Here is a 16018-nt window from a genome sequence, read left to right as displayed (position 1 = left end):
GAGAATTATATTTAGAAGGGACCATTGATTATTTTTGTCTTTCCTGACTTATAAATGTTGTTACAAAATCGCATACTTGTAATAAACAGTGCCAAAGCTTCAAATAATAAGCTTAATGCGTTTTTGCGTGAGCTTGCACACAGTTTTGGATGCCTCTGACCACAGGGTTTTGTAATCTGGCTACATTGTGATGTCACAGTGAAGTGGATGTACTTATTTGGACATTAAGCGAAGCTATCAGCCAGAGGGGAAAAGCTCTTTATGAGTCCGCTGAGTTTGAAGTAACAAAAAATAAAGTAATATTAAGTATTATTTTCATGTAATCCTTGCATGCGCACAACAACACTAACGTGCAACACACACTGGCATTATTGCTGCTAAAACCAGCTTTTTATGCAGCTTTATATCGATCTGAGAGCGTGCAGGTGGACCTAATGTGATGGAGTCTATCTATCCATATGTTTATTTTCGACTGTCTGGGAAAAAATAACAGTGATGTGCGTCTATATGATACTGTATATACAGTGCACATTTTCAAAAGACACATTTTGATACTTTTGGAGTGGGTGAAGCATGGTTTCATTTGCAATCCAGGAACACCTCCACAAATGAATATCATGTAGACATACGGTACGCAGAAAATAGGTTTTGTGACGATGGAGCAACATTTCCAACAAAGCATACCCAATATATATTATCTAGACGAGTGTTGTTGTTTTTTGAGCCAAGGCACATTTTTTTCATTGAAAAAATTCTGAGGCACACAGCAAGCAGAAATCATTAAAAAACAAAACTCAGTAGCCGATATTGACAATAAAAAGTTGTTCTCGCAATTGTTGGATATTAATTTAAACCATAACCAAGCATGCCTCACTATGGCTATTTAAGTTGTGCGGACGCTTTTCTTCTTTGTGGGGACATTGTTGATTGTGATGTCATGTTCGGATGTACTTTGTGGACGCCATTTCTGCTCCACACACAGTAAGTCTTTGCTGTCGTCCAGCATTTTGTGTTTTGTTTACTTTGCAGCCAGTTCAGTTTTAGTTTAGTCTAATCTTCAATGCCTTTTCTTAGGGGCATTCGCCTTTTGTCTATTTTTGGTTTAAGGATTAAATACCTTTTTACATGCATGTTGCCTCCCGCTGTCGTCTGCATATTGGGATCATAACACAACGTGTTTCCGACAGCTACAAAGCAATTTGCTACTTGCTGCCATCTACTGATATGGTATGGTATAACATGGTTACTCTGCTGAGCTCTAGACAGTACAGACACTCAACAACGGCACTTATTTACGGATTACAATTACTTGTGTGCAAAAAATATTTTTAACCCAATTAGGTGAAATTACATAATCTCCCACGACACACCAGACTTTATCTCGCGGCACACTAGTGGTTGAAAAACACTGATCTAGACCACAAGGAAGTGTGTTAAATGTAAATCATCATATGTCCCTTTTAATGTGATGAAGAATTACAGTATCTATCTAAAGGCTTCATACTTAGAATGCACAGCTATGCTTGGTCTGCTTATTTTTAATGCATCACGCCTCAAAAGCGCCAAAAAGTCAAAACAAAAGAAATGGCACAAATTGACGAATGTCTCCGCAAAAAAATATGCAATACCTAATTATGAGAAGTTTTATGAATATTATATAAATATGATTGGTTTCAAAGGAACATGTACAGTAAAAATGACTTAGTGTAGTTCCTGCTCCAACAACGGTCTGGATTTCGCTTCAATCGCCAATGTTTACTGCTACTACACAGGAAACTAAATGGCTCGTCAAGGAGAACGATGTCAAGGAGGGGTAGTAGCAATTGTCAGAAGACTACAAAATGAAGCATTAACTTTTGCTTCCTGTGCAGGGTTCATTCCAGTGTGCAGTCTGGGCTTGGCTCAGGTGGGTCGTATGAATCTAGGCAAAGATGCCAGCACCTTCAAGTACTACACCATGTGCGGCCTCCAGGAGGGTTTTGAACCCTTCGCTGTCAACATGAACCGAGAACTCACCATGTGGTTCAGCAAGCGTTTGCCAACATTTGTCAATGTGCCAAAGGACCACAATCATATCACAGTATGACCAAACACTTTAATACCTCTTCTAAAGAAAAATTGGACGGTTAACGCAACTTTGTTGGTTCTTCTCAGGTAACCAGGATTGATGGGACCATTGACAGCCCCCCGTGTCTCAAAGTCACTCACAGGACTTTTGGCTCTCAGAACAGCAATGCAGATATGGTGTTTTGTCGTCTCAGTATGCCTGTGGAGTTTCATTCCTTCTTCAAGACCAGTCCTGTTGTAGACATGAATGGAGTGCATGACGATGAGACCCTCAAGGTTAAACACAGGTAGTCCTCTATTGTACATTGTTGTGTTAAAGGGGCCCTATGCAGGTTTAATATGAATAAACATGGCCAGATTAAAGCACAGTTTTGCACATCCAACCATCCATTTTCTCCCGCTGGCCCTCCTACTGGTCGAATGTGCCCTGAATACCTCCCCAGGGAGGCGTACAGCAGCAGTATTCTGACTAGATGCTGGAGCCACCTCAACTGGCTATCGTAGTGACTTTATAACAAGCTCCGTCCAAATGACAGAGTATCTCACCTGATCTCTAAGGTAGAGCCCCTTAGAAGAAAACTAATTTCAGCCGCTTTTAACTGTGATCTTGTCCTTTCGGGCACAACCCATAGCCCATGACCATAGGTGAGGGTAGGAACGTAGATAGTCCGGTAAATAAGAGCTTTGCCTTCTAGCTCAGCTCCTTCTCTACCTTGACGGACCAATGCAGAGTTTGCATTACTGCAGACGCTGCACTGATCTCACAATGCATTTTCCCTCATTAGTGAACAAGACCCCGAGGTACTTGAGCTCCTCCACTTGGGGCAGGATCTCGCCCATGACCGGAGTTGGCATTCCACCCACGTGGTCATCAAAACAATTTAAATTTCAATGTGCATTCGCTGAAAAATCTTTCATCTTAAAGGCCTACTGAAATGAATTTTTTTAATTCAAACGGGGATAGCAGATCTATTCTATGTGTCATACTTGATCATTTCGCGATATTGCCATATTTTTGCTGAAAGGATTTAGTATAGAACAACGACGATAAAGATTGCAACTTTTGGTATCTGATAAAAAAAAAGGCTTGCCCCTACCGGAAGTAGCGTGACGTAGTCAATTGAACATATACGCAAAGTTCCCTATTGTTTACAACGATGGCCGCATGAAGTGAGAGAGATTCGGACCGAGAAAGCGACGATTTCCCCATTAATTTGAGCGAGGATGAAAGATTTGTGGATGAGTAAAGTGCAAGTGAAGGACTAGTGGGGAGTGGAAGCGATTCAGATAGGGAAGATGCTGTGAGAGCCGGGGTTGACCTGGGAATGACTAAAACAGTAAATAAACACAAGACATATATATACTCTATTAGCCACAACACAACCAGGCTTATATTTAATATGCCACAAATTAATCCCACATAAAAACACCTAGGTGTTTGTTATGCTAGCTCCTAGCTACTAGCTCGAGCTAGTTATAGCTCGAGCGGGTAATATGGACGGGATCCCGTATATATAACCCGCCAATACAATTCAAACACCTGCACAACACACACACTCACTCAGCCCAAAGGACCGTTCACCTAACCCAAGGTTCATAAAGCTTATATATTTAACCAAAGTTACGTACATGACACGCACGTACGGGCAAGCAATCAAATGTTTGGAAGCGCGCGGGTGGGACCTGATATTCATCTGGGAATGACTACAACAGTAAATAAACACAAGACATATATATACTCTATTAGCCACAACACAAACAGGCTTATATTTAATATGCCACAAATTAATCCGCATAACAAACACCTAGGTGTTTGTTATGCTAGCTCCTAGCTCCTAGCTACTAGCTCGAGCTAGTTATAGCAAGCGATCAAATGTTTGGAAGCGTACTCACGGTATCGCGTTTGCGTCTGTTAACGAAGTCAAAGTCCTCCTGGTAAGAGTCTCTGTTGTCCGAGTTCTTCGATCTTGACTGCATCTTTCGGGAATGTAAACAATGAAACACCGACTGTGTTGTGTTGCTGACTTCCCTCGCAAAATACTCCGCTTCGCACCGACTTTCTTCTTTGCTTGCTCAGCTTCTTTCTCCATAATGCAATGAACAAATTGCAACAGATTCACCAACACAGATGTCCAGAATACTGTGGAATTATGAAATGAAAACAGAGCTATTTCGTATTGGCTTCAATGGGGAAGCCATACCTCTGTTAAACTGGCTACGTCACGCGCATATGTCATCCTCCAAAGGCGTTTTGAACCGGAAGTTCCCCGGGAAATTTAAAATTGCACTTTATAAGTTAACCCGGCCGTATTGGCATGTGTTGCAATGTTAAGATTTCATCATTGATATATAAACTATCAGACTGCGTGGTCGGTAGTAGTGGGTTTCAGTAGGCCTTTAATGGCCCATCAAAATGTTTAAACAAGGGTTAATTATAGATGTGGCAGGTTTGGGGGTTTATGGAAGTTTTTAATTAGGCCTTATGGTCAAGTCACAACTATTGTCATACAGTACATCATACAGTACTATCATAATATCATTTTAAAACAGCTTCCACTCCATTTTTTGTCCATCTAGAAATATTTGTAAGATCAGAGGTCATCATCATTTTAAAATTTAAAAAACAAATAAATAATGTGCACTGGAACAAAAACCTTCTCTAAAATATGTTTCCACAAATAGCTTGACAAATATATTAAAAAAATATACCATGTGTAATGATGAAGAACTAAGATTCGAGTGAAAGTATGAATCATTATGTTTGTCCAAATAGTGTGAGTCACCAAATAATGACGTTTGAAAGAAAATGGCCCAGCCAATTAAATTTAATGCGGACGCCTCGTTAGGCCCATTAACTGCACTACAGCTGATTACCTGTTAAATGTCGTTGACCACAGATATCCCCTGCGATCTGTGCGGCACAGTGATGAAAGTAGACGTGTGGACTACAGCAGCATCACAACGGTAGTGAAACCTCATTGAATCAACATTGATAGAAAATCTATTTACGCCAACATTTCCACTTTTTGATGTGTCATTGCAGTACTACCACTCTGTGAGGGTCTTTGCTGGTCAGGAACCTGCAAGTGTGTGGGTGGGCTGGGTGTCTCCCGACTACCATTACTATAGCAACAACTTCGCCCTCAATAAGACCAGAACTGTGACTGTCACCCTGGGAGATGAGCGAGGACGGGTCCATGAGAGGTGAGATTTGGAGCCCAATCTTGATATGATTTTTAGTGTGGATGTATTTATGGACTTCTTTCTGATAGCGTGAGGAGGAGTAACTGCTACATGGTGTGGGGTGGCGATGTGACCAACGCAGCTCATGGTCCAAACCGCAGCAATGTGGACCTGGATATTGGTTGTCTCATAGACTTGGCAACCGGCATGGTGACATTCATTGTCAACGGCAAGGAGGTATCCACCTCCTATCAGGTAATTAATGCATATGAGGTAATAAATATTAATACAGTCATTTATCAGTGGATGACTTGTGGATACAGAATGCAAATGTGCAATTGTTCATCCATCTAGTAACAGTTTGTTGACCTTGTCAGGAACTTTTTTCCTGTCTTTGCATATTTTAAGTCCTGACGTTTGCATTGTTGAATATCAGACATTTGACAATTTTCCTGTTCAGCTTTGAGAATTCTTTCAAGGGTGTAATCTTCTTAAGTTCTCACTGAAATCTGTTCAGCGTCACCCCAGCGCTGAGTCATCCTCACCAGCTCGTTTATAGTGCATACTCATCAAGCATCAAGTGGTGAAGTTTCATGATGCCCTATTAAGCTGCTTTCCACAAGTAATTTTATACAGTACGCGGATTTATGCGTCAACTTTTTTTGTCTCCAGGTGGAACCCAACACCAAGCTTTTCCCTGCTGTGTTTGTGCGACCCACAAGCCCTAACCTCTTCCAGTTTGAACTCACCAAGCTAAAGGTGGAGTTTGTGATCCTCAAACCACTTTACCCTTTAAGTGGTACATTGTATGTTTGTGTGACAATATTTTAGCAAATTATTCCTATTCACAATGTGGAAGTGCAAATACTTTATTGACCAATAAACTATCTGCAGTGTTTAGGACAACCCTGTAGGTATCGTACCATAGTTTTTGGTCCCCCAAGAAAAAAGGTACCAAAAGTTGGTACATAAAAGATAATTTTTTTTGTACTGTTCAAAATTTTTTGCAAACAAAATGCACATTTTACTGTACTGTACTAAACTGTTCCACTTGAAACAAGGCTAACGGCAAGATAGTCAGATCCTTCTCTCTCTGTTTTCTCCCTCACAAACACACACTCACACAGGAAACTGTTCAGCCTTGACTAGCTCAGCCAGGGCCTTATTTAGCATTCTAATGTCTTCATAAGATGCTAAAGCCTTATGGGAAAAGGGCAGATACACAGAATAACCCATTCAGACACATCACATCATCCCTCGCTTATTGCGTTTGATCATAACCAATGATCAACACATTTTCGCAAAGTAGGATTATTATTAACACATTTAATCTTTTCATGGTTAGAACATAAAAAAACAGTTTGACATACTGAATATGTTTTGTTTTTTAACAAAACATGAAATAACACCCATATTGTCACCTTTAACATTTGTTTTACCCAATATAGCCTTGAGTGTGTTCTACTGTAAATTACAGCAGAGGCAGAATAAATCAAAGCCGTCCTGGGGTCGGGGCACATGACCGGCCCTTTAAATCCTGTGCTATCAAGCAAAATAGCCTGTGCTTTTAGATTGGTTGTCAGCACGCTTGCCTCCGGCAACCACAGATAACATCTTGCTCGTAGCAGTAGGAAAAACACTATGCAGTCGATGGAAAATTAGTACATCACTGCTACACTTGGTCTCTTTTTTCATTTTCTTTGCGTTTTGCCGCTCCACTTTTATGTTAATAAGAACTGCCACTCATGTTAACTTTGTAGTAAAGATCCTCACCTAGAATGGCGTTATGTGTGTGTCTTAATGTTGAGGTCGCAAAGGCAGATTTTGAGAACAGAAAAATATGTTTTGCAAGTAAAGACATTATATTTTGAAAATAAATTAAACTCAAGCAAAAAATAAAAACATTCGAGCAAATATAAATGTATTTTGTGGACAATATTAAGACTCAATAATTAGTGCTGTCTGCAGTCAGATGGAAGTGCTCTCTCTCGCCCCCTTTCTTCGCTCTCTTAACCTCACCCTTCTGCGCATCCAACTTTTTTTTCTACACCCGTTCAAATTTCTACTGTGCGCTTGCAAAAAATTTAGACACACGTTATATTAGTGTCAAAAAGGCAAACAATCAGAGAGCTGGACAAATGTACGCTCTGATTGGATGCTCGGTCTCCAATGAGATCGCTTGTTATGTTATCCCGGAAGCATTACTGTGCCCCTGATGGAGTCAATTGTCGTGTCCCAATTCGGCGGCTGCATCCTTCCAAGGACCCAGCCCATGGGGTCGAGGGAGTGCGGGTCCTGAAAAGATTCTTCCAGTCGCAGCTGGAGCACTGTTATTTGGGACGGACGAGCCTTGGAAACAGTTACTGGTTGTGTCACGTGTCCACATCCTTCGGCTTGCGGTCAGGTCCACGAAGTGAAGAAAAAAAAGACAAAGAAACCTAACAAAATATTCAATCAATCAATCCAAGTTTACTTAAATAACCCTGAATCACCAATGTCTCAAAGGGCTGCATAAGCCACAAGGACATCCTCGGTTTAGATCCAACATCAGGGCAAGAAAAAACTCAACCCAATGGGAACAATGAGAAACCTTGGAAGGGGCCGAAGATGTGGGGATCCCCCCGGGTGACTGGTGCAATGGATGCAGAGTGGAAAGGGTTAATAATGTGAGAGTCCAGTCCATAGTGGGGACATCAGGGGATCCTCTTGCATGTAGACAAGTAGGAGCGCAGAGACGTCACCGACTGATGCATAAGGAGTGGTCATACTGGGCGCTTTATCTTTAATCTCCTTTCTAATGAGTTAAATTTTCTTAGGAAAGAATTTCATGAATTCATCAGCCGAGTGGGTGGAGCTACTGGGGGGAGTGTCTTGTTGGATTAGCAATGCTACTGTAGGCTACTGAACTAATATATAGGATCGTTTTCATTGAGGCGGATGAGATTGGAGTATTAATTAGTTTTAGCTGAGGTAAGCACGTGTTTATAAGTTATTAAACTATCACTCCATGCTTGATGGAAAATCTCAAGTTTAGTCGTGCATCATTTGCATTCCAGCTTTCTAAATGATAGTTTAGGAGCCCTGGTTTCTTCTGTAAAGTTTGAGTTATGCCTTTTAGGGGCCTTTTTAGCTTTAGCGGTGCTATACTATCAATGGCATTGCGCAGGGCATTGTTAAAGTTGTTAGTAAGGTTATCGATAGAACCCACCTAATTTGGGAATTGTGCTGAAGGCAGTAGGCCAGCAAGAGTCATAGTTGTGACAGTATTAATGTTGCAGCTGCTAAAGCATTGGTTATTAGTAGCTTGCTGACACTGAGTCAGTACTTTACATTTTATAAGGAAATGATCGGACATTACTTTAGTGTACGGGAGAACCATAACTTTGGAGGTGGTGACACCCAAGACAAGGACTAGGTCTATCGTATTAAAGTTGCGATGCGTGGGTTGATTTATTATTTGGGTACGACCACAGCTATCAATTATAGTCTGGACCGCCACACACAGATACACAGGTCTGACGGGGTATTCATATGGATATTAAAAACTCTGAAAATTCCCTGATAAAGTGATAGATAACAGCTGGATAGAGAGGTAGCGGTGTGACAGACCTCATAGTAAGCACCTCAAATGATTTATATTTATTACTTAGTATAGTTAGGAGGAAAGCGGGAAAAATTCATCTGGTTTTAGCCAAGTTTCACTGAGACCAATGACGTTAAAATTGTTGTCTCTAATGACCTCATTAACTAATAACGTTTTGGGAGACAATGATCTGATGTTTAAAAAGCCCATATAATAGGTAGTTGGCTGTTTTGAGGATTTTTTGTTAATGGTACTCCTAGTACTAATATTAATAACGTTATGTTTATTTTGTGTAGTGCGCCTAAATCATTTCGATGACATCTAGGAATTGACATGACGGGGATGTTGAGATTATTTGCTTGGTGCTGCGATAGATGTAACGCGTCATAATTTTCCGCCTCAGTAGAATGCATGTTCACCTCTGGCACAGTCAGTACAGAAAAAAACATTATGTGAGTTATGTGAGTTAACGGCAGCTGACTTTTCTGGATGTGACGTCACTCACCGTTTGAGATTCAAAGTTTGAGTTTAAATTATGAAGCAACATTTGCTTTATATTTTTTGGGTGTATGTGTGTTGCTGTCGCGTGATTTATCTGCTGTTTAGAGAGAAATACTTATTGTTAAACATAATGAGATACTTTTTACTGTGACCTAAATTGTAGAGCACTCTGGTCAACTTTATTTTAAAAATCTGCTTTAAATAAGCAGATGAGGATTTTTTGTTAATGGTACTCCTAGTACTAATATTAATAACGTTATGTTTATTTTGTGTAGTGCGCCTAAATCATTTCGATGACATCTAGGAATTGACATGACGGGGATTTTGAGATTATTTGCTTGGTGCTGCGATAGATGTAACGCGTCATAATTTTCCGCCTCAGTAAAATGCATGTTCACCACTGGCACAGTCAGTACAGAAAAAAACATTATGTGAGTTATGTATTATTCTACGAGTAATGCTATGTGTGCAGGAATTTTCCAACCTGGCACTGGTTAGTTCAAGTTGAACTGACTCCTCACCCGGACTAACAGACATTGTAATTGCCTGTGTCTGAGCTTGCTCTAGTGTAGTTAGTCAAGTGGGACTCAACCAGTAATCTACAGTATGTTTCTAGATATATTGATGGCACCTTCCCGGGTAGGTTGAAGGCCATCTCTTCTCAACAAACCCGGTTTTCTCCAGAAATAGGACCAATTATCAATAAACGTTAGTCTCTGTTCTCTACAAAAACTAGCGAGCCACTTGTTAAGCGAGACTAATCTGCTATACCGCTCATCATTGCCTCTCGCAGGCAGAGGGCCTGAGACAAGTACTCAATGCTGAGACCTCTTTCTAGCGAGATTACAAGTCTGAGCTAAATTCCTATTTGTAATATCTGACTGTCTCATCCTAGTGTTATTGGAGCCGACGTTTACAACTATGTTTGCGTAGCTAGTGGTGCGATTAGCCTTTGGTATGTGTTTACTAGGCCTGTTGCGAGTCAGCTCCCAAAGATTAGCTTCAATGTTGGGTGCTTGGGTCCCGAGAATACACTTAATTGTGGCTGGTTTGCTATGCTGTATGTTCCGGGTGATGGAGTCTCCTATGACTAAAGTTTGGTGTCCGGTAGACTGGGGTGTAGGACTAGCTAAAGGGCTAAATCTATTATGCTTATTAACCGGTTCACCGTGGCTTGTAGGTTGCTTAGGGCTGCTACAAGCTTGGCTCGTCAGCTCGCTACAGCTAACGCTAGCAAACGTGTCCGCGGTGTCTAAAGTTACGAAATGACTCTGCTCTAACTGGCGGACACGGCCCTCGAGGAGGGCCAATCTATCCAGTCGAGTTTTTGCTGTCTTCGGAGCACAGTAGCAGCAGCGTGAGGTAGCAGACGCTTTTGGAGCATAGCTGCTTTGGACTGCGACTATCTTAGTTTCGTTAGCTTAGCAGCTAGCTAGCTGAGAGAGGAGGTGAGACAGAGACCGGGTGCTTCGTAAGTTTGATAAGACTACTAATCATGTTTGAGAAGGAATGAAGTAAGCTGTAAAACAATTAGAAGCACACATATAGAAAGCTAATACTTAGCTTCTTCGCAACAGCAAACGGCAGCAGACTTTTCTGGATGTGACGTCACTCACCGCTTGAGATTTAAAGTTTGAGTTTAAATTATGAAGCAAAATTTGCTTTATATTTTTTGGGTGTATGTGTGTTGCTGTCGCGTGATTCATCTCCTGTTTAGAGAGAAATACTTATTGTTAAACATAATGATATACTTTTTACTGTGACCTAAATTGTAGAGCACTCTGGTCAACTTTATTTTAAAAATCTGCTTTAAGTAAGCAGTCAATTTCAGTTTGTTTTTAAATAAAATGTAATATGTAATACACAATCAGCTTCGCAAACGCTTACTTCCCGTGTTGGGCAGTCCGGCTTGTTTCTCTGATCAGTTTCGTAAAAAAGAGGTTTCTTCTGGGCGGGTTGTTAGCCCTCTGCAGGATAGTTGGTTGGTGGGGCTGCCACCTCACAGTGTACCAACACGCTGGGGTAATTTTTTGTCTGGGACCTACACCCTGGAACCTGGCCCGCCGAGGGTGACCCTACCACGAGCAAGCTTCTGACGGTATCGCTCTCCAGATTCATTGGAACGCGCAAGCCCCCTCGCCATGTCAAGGCCAGACCCAAGAGAGGGGGCTAGGTGAATACTGCACTGTAATACAGTACATAAATACAACCTAATTCAACTTTTAATTAAAGCCAAAACATATAGAACACGGTTTAAAAAAAAATATTTTAAAACAGAATTAAAACAAATATTTTGTTTAAATCTGCGATGTAGAGAATCCCCAATATTTGAAGCGTGATATAGTTAGGGTTGACTGTACAGAACTTCATAAAGTCCACAATTTCTGTTATCTTTAAAGTTGTAAGCACCACAATGTGATAGTTACTCACAGAGCTTTCTAACCACTTGATTGTGACGCTACTTTGTGCAGAACGCCATGCCACTGTCGTCAGCCATCTTTAAGAGCGAGCATAAGAACCCAGTGCCCCAGTGCCCCCCTCGCCTGGACATCCAGACCATCAATGCGGTGCTGTGGAGCCGCATGCCAAACACATTCCTCAAGGTGGAAACGGCGAGAGTCAGTGAGAGACACGGATGGTCGTTGCACTGTGTGGAGCCTCTGCAGATGATGGCGGTTCACATACCCGAGGAGAACAGGTTAGTTTTCCTTTGGAAAGATTTATTTTGGATTATTGATGCTGGACGGTTAGATAAGATTCAACTAGACTACTGTAGGTTTGACGAATTAGATTTGATTCGATTCGATAGATTCGATTAGATAAAACATTTTTGATCACCTTGGCGTGTGCTCTCAGGAAAATTATGGTTCAAATGGCAGCAACACCAAATAGTCTACAGGACAGTAGCAATAGCAGCACATCATACCGAGAAAACAGAAACAGATAAATAGCATAATAAAGTAATGATATAAATTGTATGCATAATAATAATAATGATCAAAGAGCATTGTCCCTGTGCCTCTTACCATGTTTTATCTTCTCTCTATTTCCTACTTCTCCCACTCTCCCCTAACGAGGAGTCCTGTAGTTTGATGGCACGGGGAACAAAGTACTTTTAAGGTCTATTATTTTTTCTCCTGGAGAGGAGTAGCCTGTCACTGAACAAACTGGTTTGCCCACCACTGGTCACAGCCTTAGTCTGAACCTCACAAAGAGTATAACCATCAATCCATCCATCCATTTTCCTACCGCTTGTCCCTTGGTTACTGGTTAATTCTCTCCAAAAAACAACTCACATAATGCCACATGTTGCAGTTAGAGTGTCAATTCAATACAAGGGATCTTTAATTTCCCTTAAAAGTGAACTTTGCCTTGATACATCTGTGAGATCCATGTGTGCATATTTGCATTTTCCGTTTTAGTGCTTGTTAAAAGTATAGTACATTGTCGCGCCTGTCTCATGACAACCCCATAAGTCCACACTATTATAATGCTGGCTTTGAAAATTACATTATATTTTGTATTGTCCTCCATTTGTATTCAATACCGTGCAAAGCATGTACCAATAACAATATTTCACTACAACATCCATATTTTTTGTAAAGTGTCAAAGTATACAAAACACATTCAATTTTTTTTTTTTGCCACAAGGGCAAACAACTTTGCATAATGAATGGAATGTGTTTATTTGCTTTCAAACAATAAAGGTTTACATTGACGACTGCACATTAACATTACCATTGGCCTTTAAATTATGCACATTTTGATATAAAATGTTAATGTAAATGCTTTAAAATTATGTGACATTTGCATAAACATGCCGTTACTACCCACAATTGCAAACAAAAAGGCAGAAAGACAAAGGAGACTCATGGTTTGCATATTTTGGGTACATTACGGGTGAACAGTACAGAAGTACAACATCATTAACCTACTGTTTCTTGATGTATCATTATGAAACAAACTCTGGAAAAATGTACAGTAATGTGTTCAGATACAGCATTTTTTTCTAAGTATCGTTTATGATCATTGATATAATTATCTATTATCTATTTAAAGGTGCGTTGACATCATGGAATTGTCCGAGCAGGAGGACATAAGGAAGTTCCACTATCACACCTTGAAGCTCTACTGTGCTCTCTGTGCACTGGGCAACACCCGCGTAGCCCACGCCCTCTGCAGCCACCTGGACCAATCACAGCTCTTATACACCATCGACAACCAGTACCTGTCAGGCATGTTACGTGAGGGTTTTTACAATCTCCTCATCAGCATCCATTTGGAGACAGCCAAAGAGGCTCGACTCATGATGAAAGATGAGTTCATCATCCCGGTCACGGCTGAGACGCGCTCAATCCGACTCTTCTCTGATGCTTCCAAAAAACACTTTCCGCCAGGGGTGGGGCTCAGCACGTCGCTCAAACCCCGCCTGAACTTTGCTCCGCTGTGTTTTATCAACACCAAACGGGAACATTATCTGTACAGTCCCCAGATACCCCTGGACGCATTAAAAGCAAAAGCGATATCAATGTTGACAGAGGCTGTCCAAGGAGGCGGTCACTACATCCGTGATCCTGTAGGAGGAGGGGTCGAGTACCAGTTTGTGCCCATCCTGAAGCTCATCAGCACGTTGCTGACCATGGGCGTACTCTGCAGTGAGGATGTTCACAAGATCTTGCTCCTTGTTGACCCAAATGTATTTAGTGAGACACCCAAGGAAGAAACCATCGGTACGACAGACAAAGAAGGACTAACGGCGGCCGAGAAAAAGGCGGTAGAAGCTGGAGAGGAAGAAGCAGCCAAAGAGGCTAAACAGCTGATGAAAGGGCTTCTGGAGAAGAGGCTGCCTGAACCTGTGAAACGGCAGGTGATAGAATGCACACATAACCCGATTATGTTTATATACTGCATGTGAACAGGTGTACATTACATTGACAGGGACTTACATGGTCTGACCTTTCAGTCAGTGGCACAACAACACATGGTCTTCCTTTGCAGATGTGCGAGCTGCTGCACTATTTCTGCGACTGTGAGCTGAAGCACCGCATTGAAGCCATCGTGTCCTTTTCGGACAGCTTTGTCTCCAAGCTGCAGTACAACCAAAAGTTTCGCTACAACGAGTTGATGCTTGCGCTCAATATGTCTGCCGCCATTACCGCCAAGAAGACCAAAGAGTTTCGATCACCTCCTCAAGAACAGGTAAAATATCACTGCAGTACTCATATAATGATAATGCATTTCAGTTAATACCGTTACCCTCACAGGACACCTACCGTATTTTCCGGAGTATAAGTCGCTCCGGAGTATAAGTCGCACCGGCCGAAAATGCATAATAAAGAAGGAAAAAAACATATATAAGTCGTACTGGAGTATAAGTCGCATTTTTTGGGGAAATGTATTTGATAAAACCCAACACCAAGAATAGACATTTGAAAGGCAATTTAAAATAAATAAAGAATAGTGAACAACAGGCTGAATAAGTGTACGTTATATGACCCATAAATAACCAACTGAGAACGTGCCTGGTATGTTAACGTAACATATTATGGTAAGAGTCATTCAAATAACTATAACATATAGAACATGCAAACAATCTGTCACTCCTAATCGCTAAATCCGATGAAATCTTATATGTCTAGTCTCTTACGTGAATGAGCTAAATAATATTATTTGATATTTTACGGTAATGTGTTAATAATTTCACACATAAGTCGCTCCTGAGTATAAATCGCACCAACGCTAACAAACTATGAAAAAAACTGCGACTTATAGTCCAAAAAATACGGTACTAAAGGTTTGTGTGTACTAAAAATTGCAAACTTGGTAGCACACACAAAGCTGCTCTACTGAGCTTGTGCGCAGAGAATTGCATCTATTAAATGAGTAAAATAGCAAGCATAATCTATCAAGCGTGTCTGTCTTCATATATGCATGCTGATTATCAAAACGCCCACAACACCGAGAAAAGGAGATGCAAATATAATCATTACACAAAAAAGCACAATTAAATGACCTAATTGTGTCATTAAAAAGTGAGCATTATTTTTTTTTCATTGCTTACATTTGATTTGATTTCATTAAGTATAATCTTTCTTTTTTTTTAATGACAGTGACATTAAATAAAATCATTTTATTTGCTGTCAAATTGTCCAAATGTTTAAAAACTGGGAAATATCCATATGCAAAATTACAATTTAGATAATTTGACACTTTTTTGGAAGTATAAAATGTTAACAATAGCCAGCAAGATGTCAGAGACGATAAATCATCACCTTGCCACACATTAATGTATGTATCACTGACCACAGACACAGCCTGCAGCTTCTCTGGCTCAAACCATGCATGCATCTAACTAAATGATTCACGAGGGACATTTTACATAACTTATGTATTTTTTTACATACATGACTAATTTAGCTGCCAAGATTCCAATTCCCATATTTGTATGTTTTTTACAGCCTTGAATGCCTTAATTTTGGACAAAAGTCAATCTTGGAGCTGTTCTATGCTCCAAATTAAGTCTTCTTTGTCCATTTGTATTCGCACATGCTTTAAGGCATGTACAGTACAAACTGGGGTGTCATTTTTTAAGTGAGAGAGCACAAATGCACACACACTTGAGCACATGCACGCACACATACACACACACATACACACACTCTCACACACACACATCGACACACT

General features: G+C 40.7%; 1 protein-coding gene across 1 annotated transcript in view; it reads left to right on the top strand.

Annotated features, from left to right (window-relative positions):
• Positions 1-16018, top strand: part of LOC133646604 (ryanodine receptor 3-like) — a 168978-nt gene that overhangs the window by 22396 nt on the left and 130564 nt on the right. Inside the window, exons 10-18 of the mRNA XM_062042144.1 lie at positions 1872-2080; positions 2155-2354; positions 4965-5031; positions 5111-5271; positions 5340-5505; positions 5923-6009; positions 11806-12032; positions 13394-14201; positions 14333-14533. Coding sequence (XP_061898128.1) covers positions 1872-2080; positions 2155-2354; positions 4965-5031; positions 5111-5271; positions 5340-5505; positions 5923-6009; positions 11806-12032; positions 13394-14201; positions 14333-14533 — 2126 coding nt within the window. The remainder of the gene's footprint in view (positions 1-1871; positions 2081-2154; positions 2355-4964; positions 5032-5110; positions 5272-5339; positions 5506-5922; positions 6010-11805; positions 12033-13393; positions 14202-14332; positions 14534-16018) is intronic.

Source organism: Entelurus aequoreus, linkage group LG03, assembly GCF_033978785.1.
Source record: "Entelurus aequoreus isolate RoL-2023_Sb linkage group LG03, RoL_Eaeq_v1.1, whole genome shotgun sequence".
Taxonomy (NCBI): domain Eukaryota; kingdom Metazoa; phylum Chordata; class Actinopteri; order Syngnathiformes; family Syngnathidae; genus Entelurus; species Entelurus aequoreus.
Note: the sequence above shows the minus strand (reverse complement) of the source record. Positions and strands in the feature narration are given on the sequence as shown.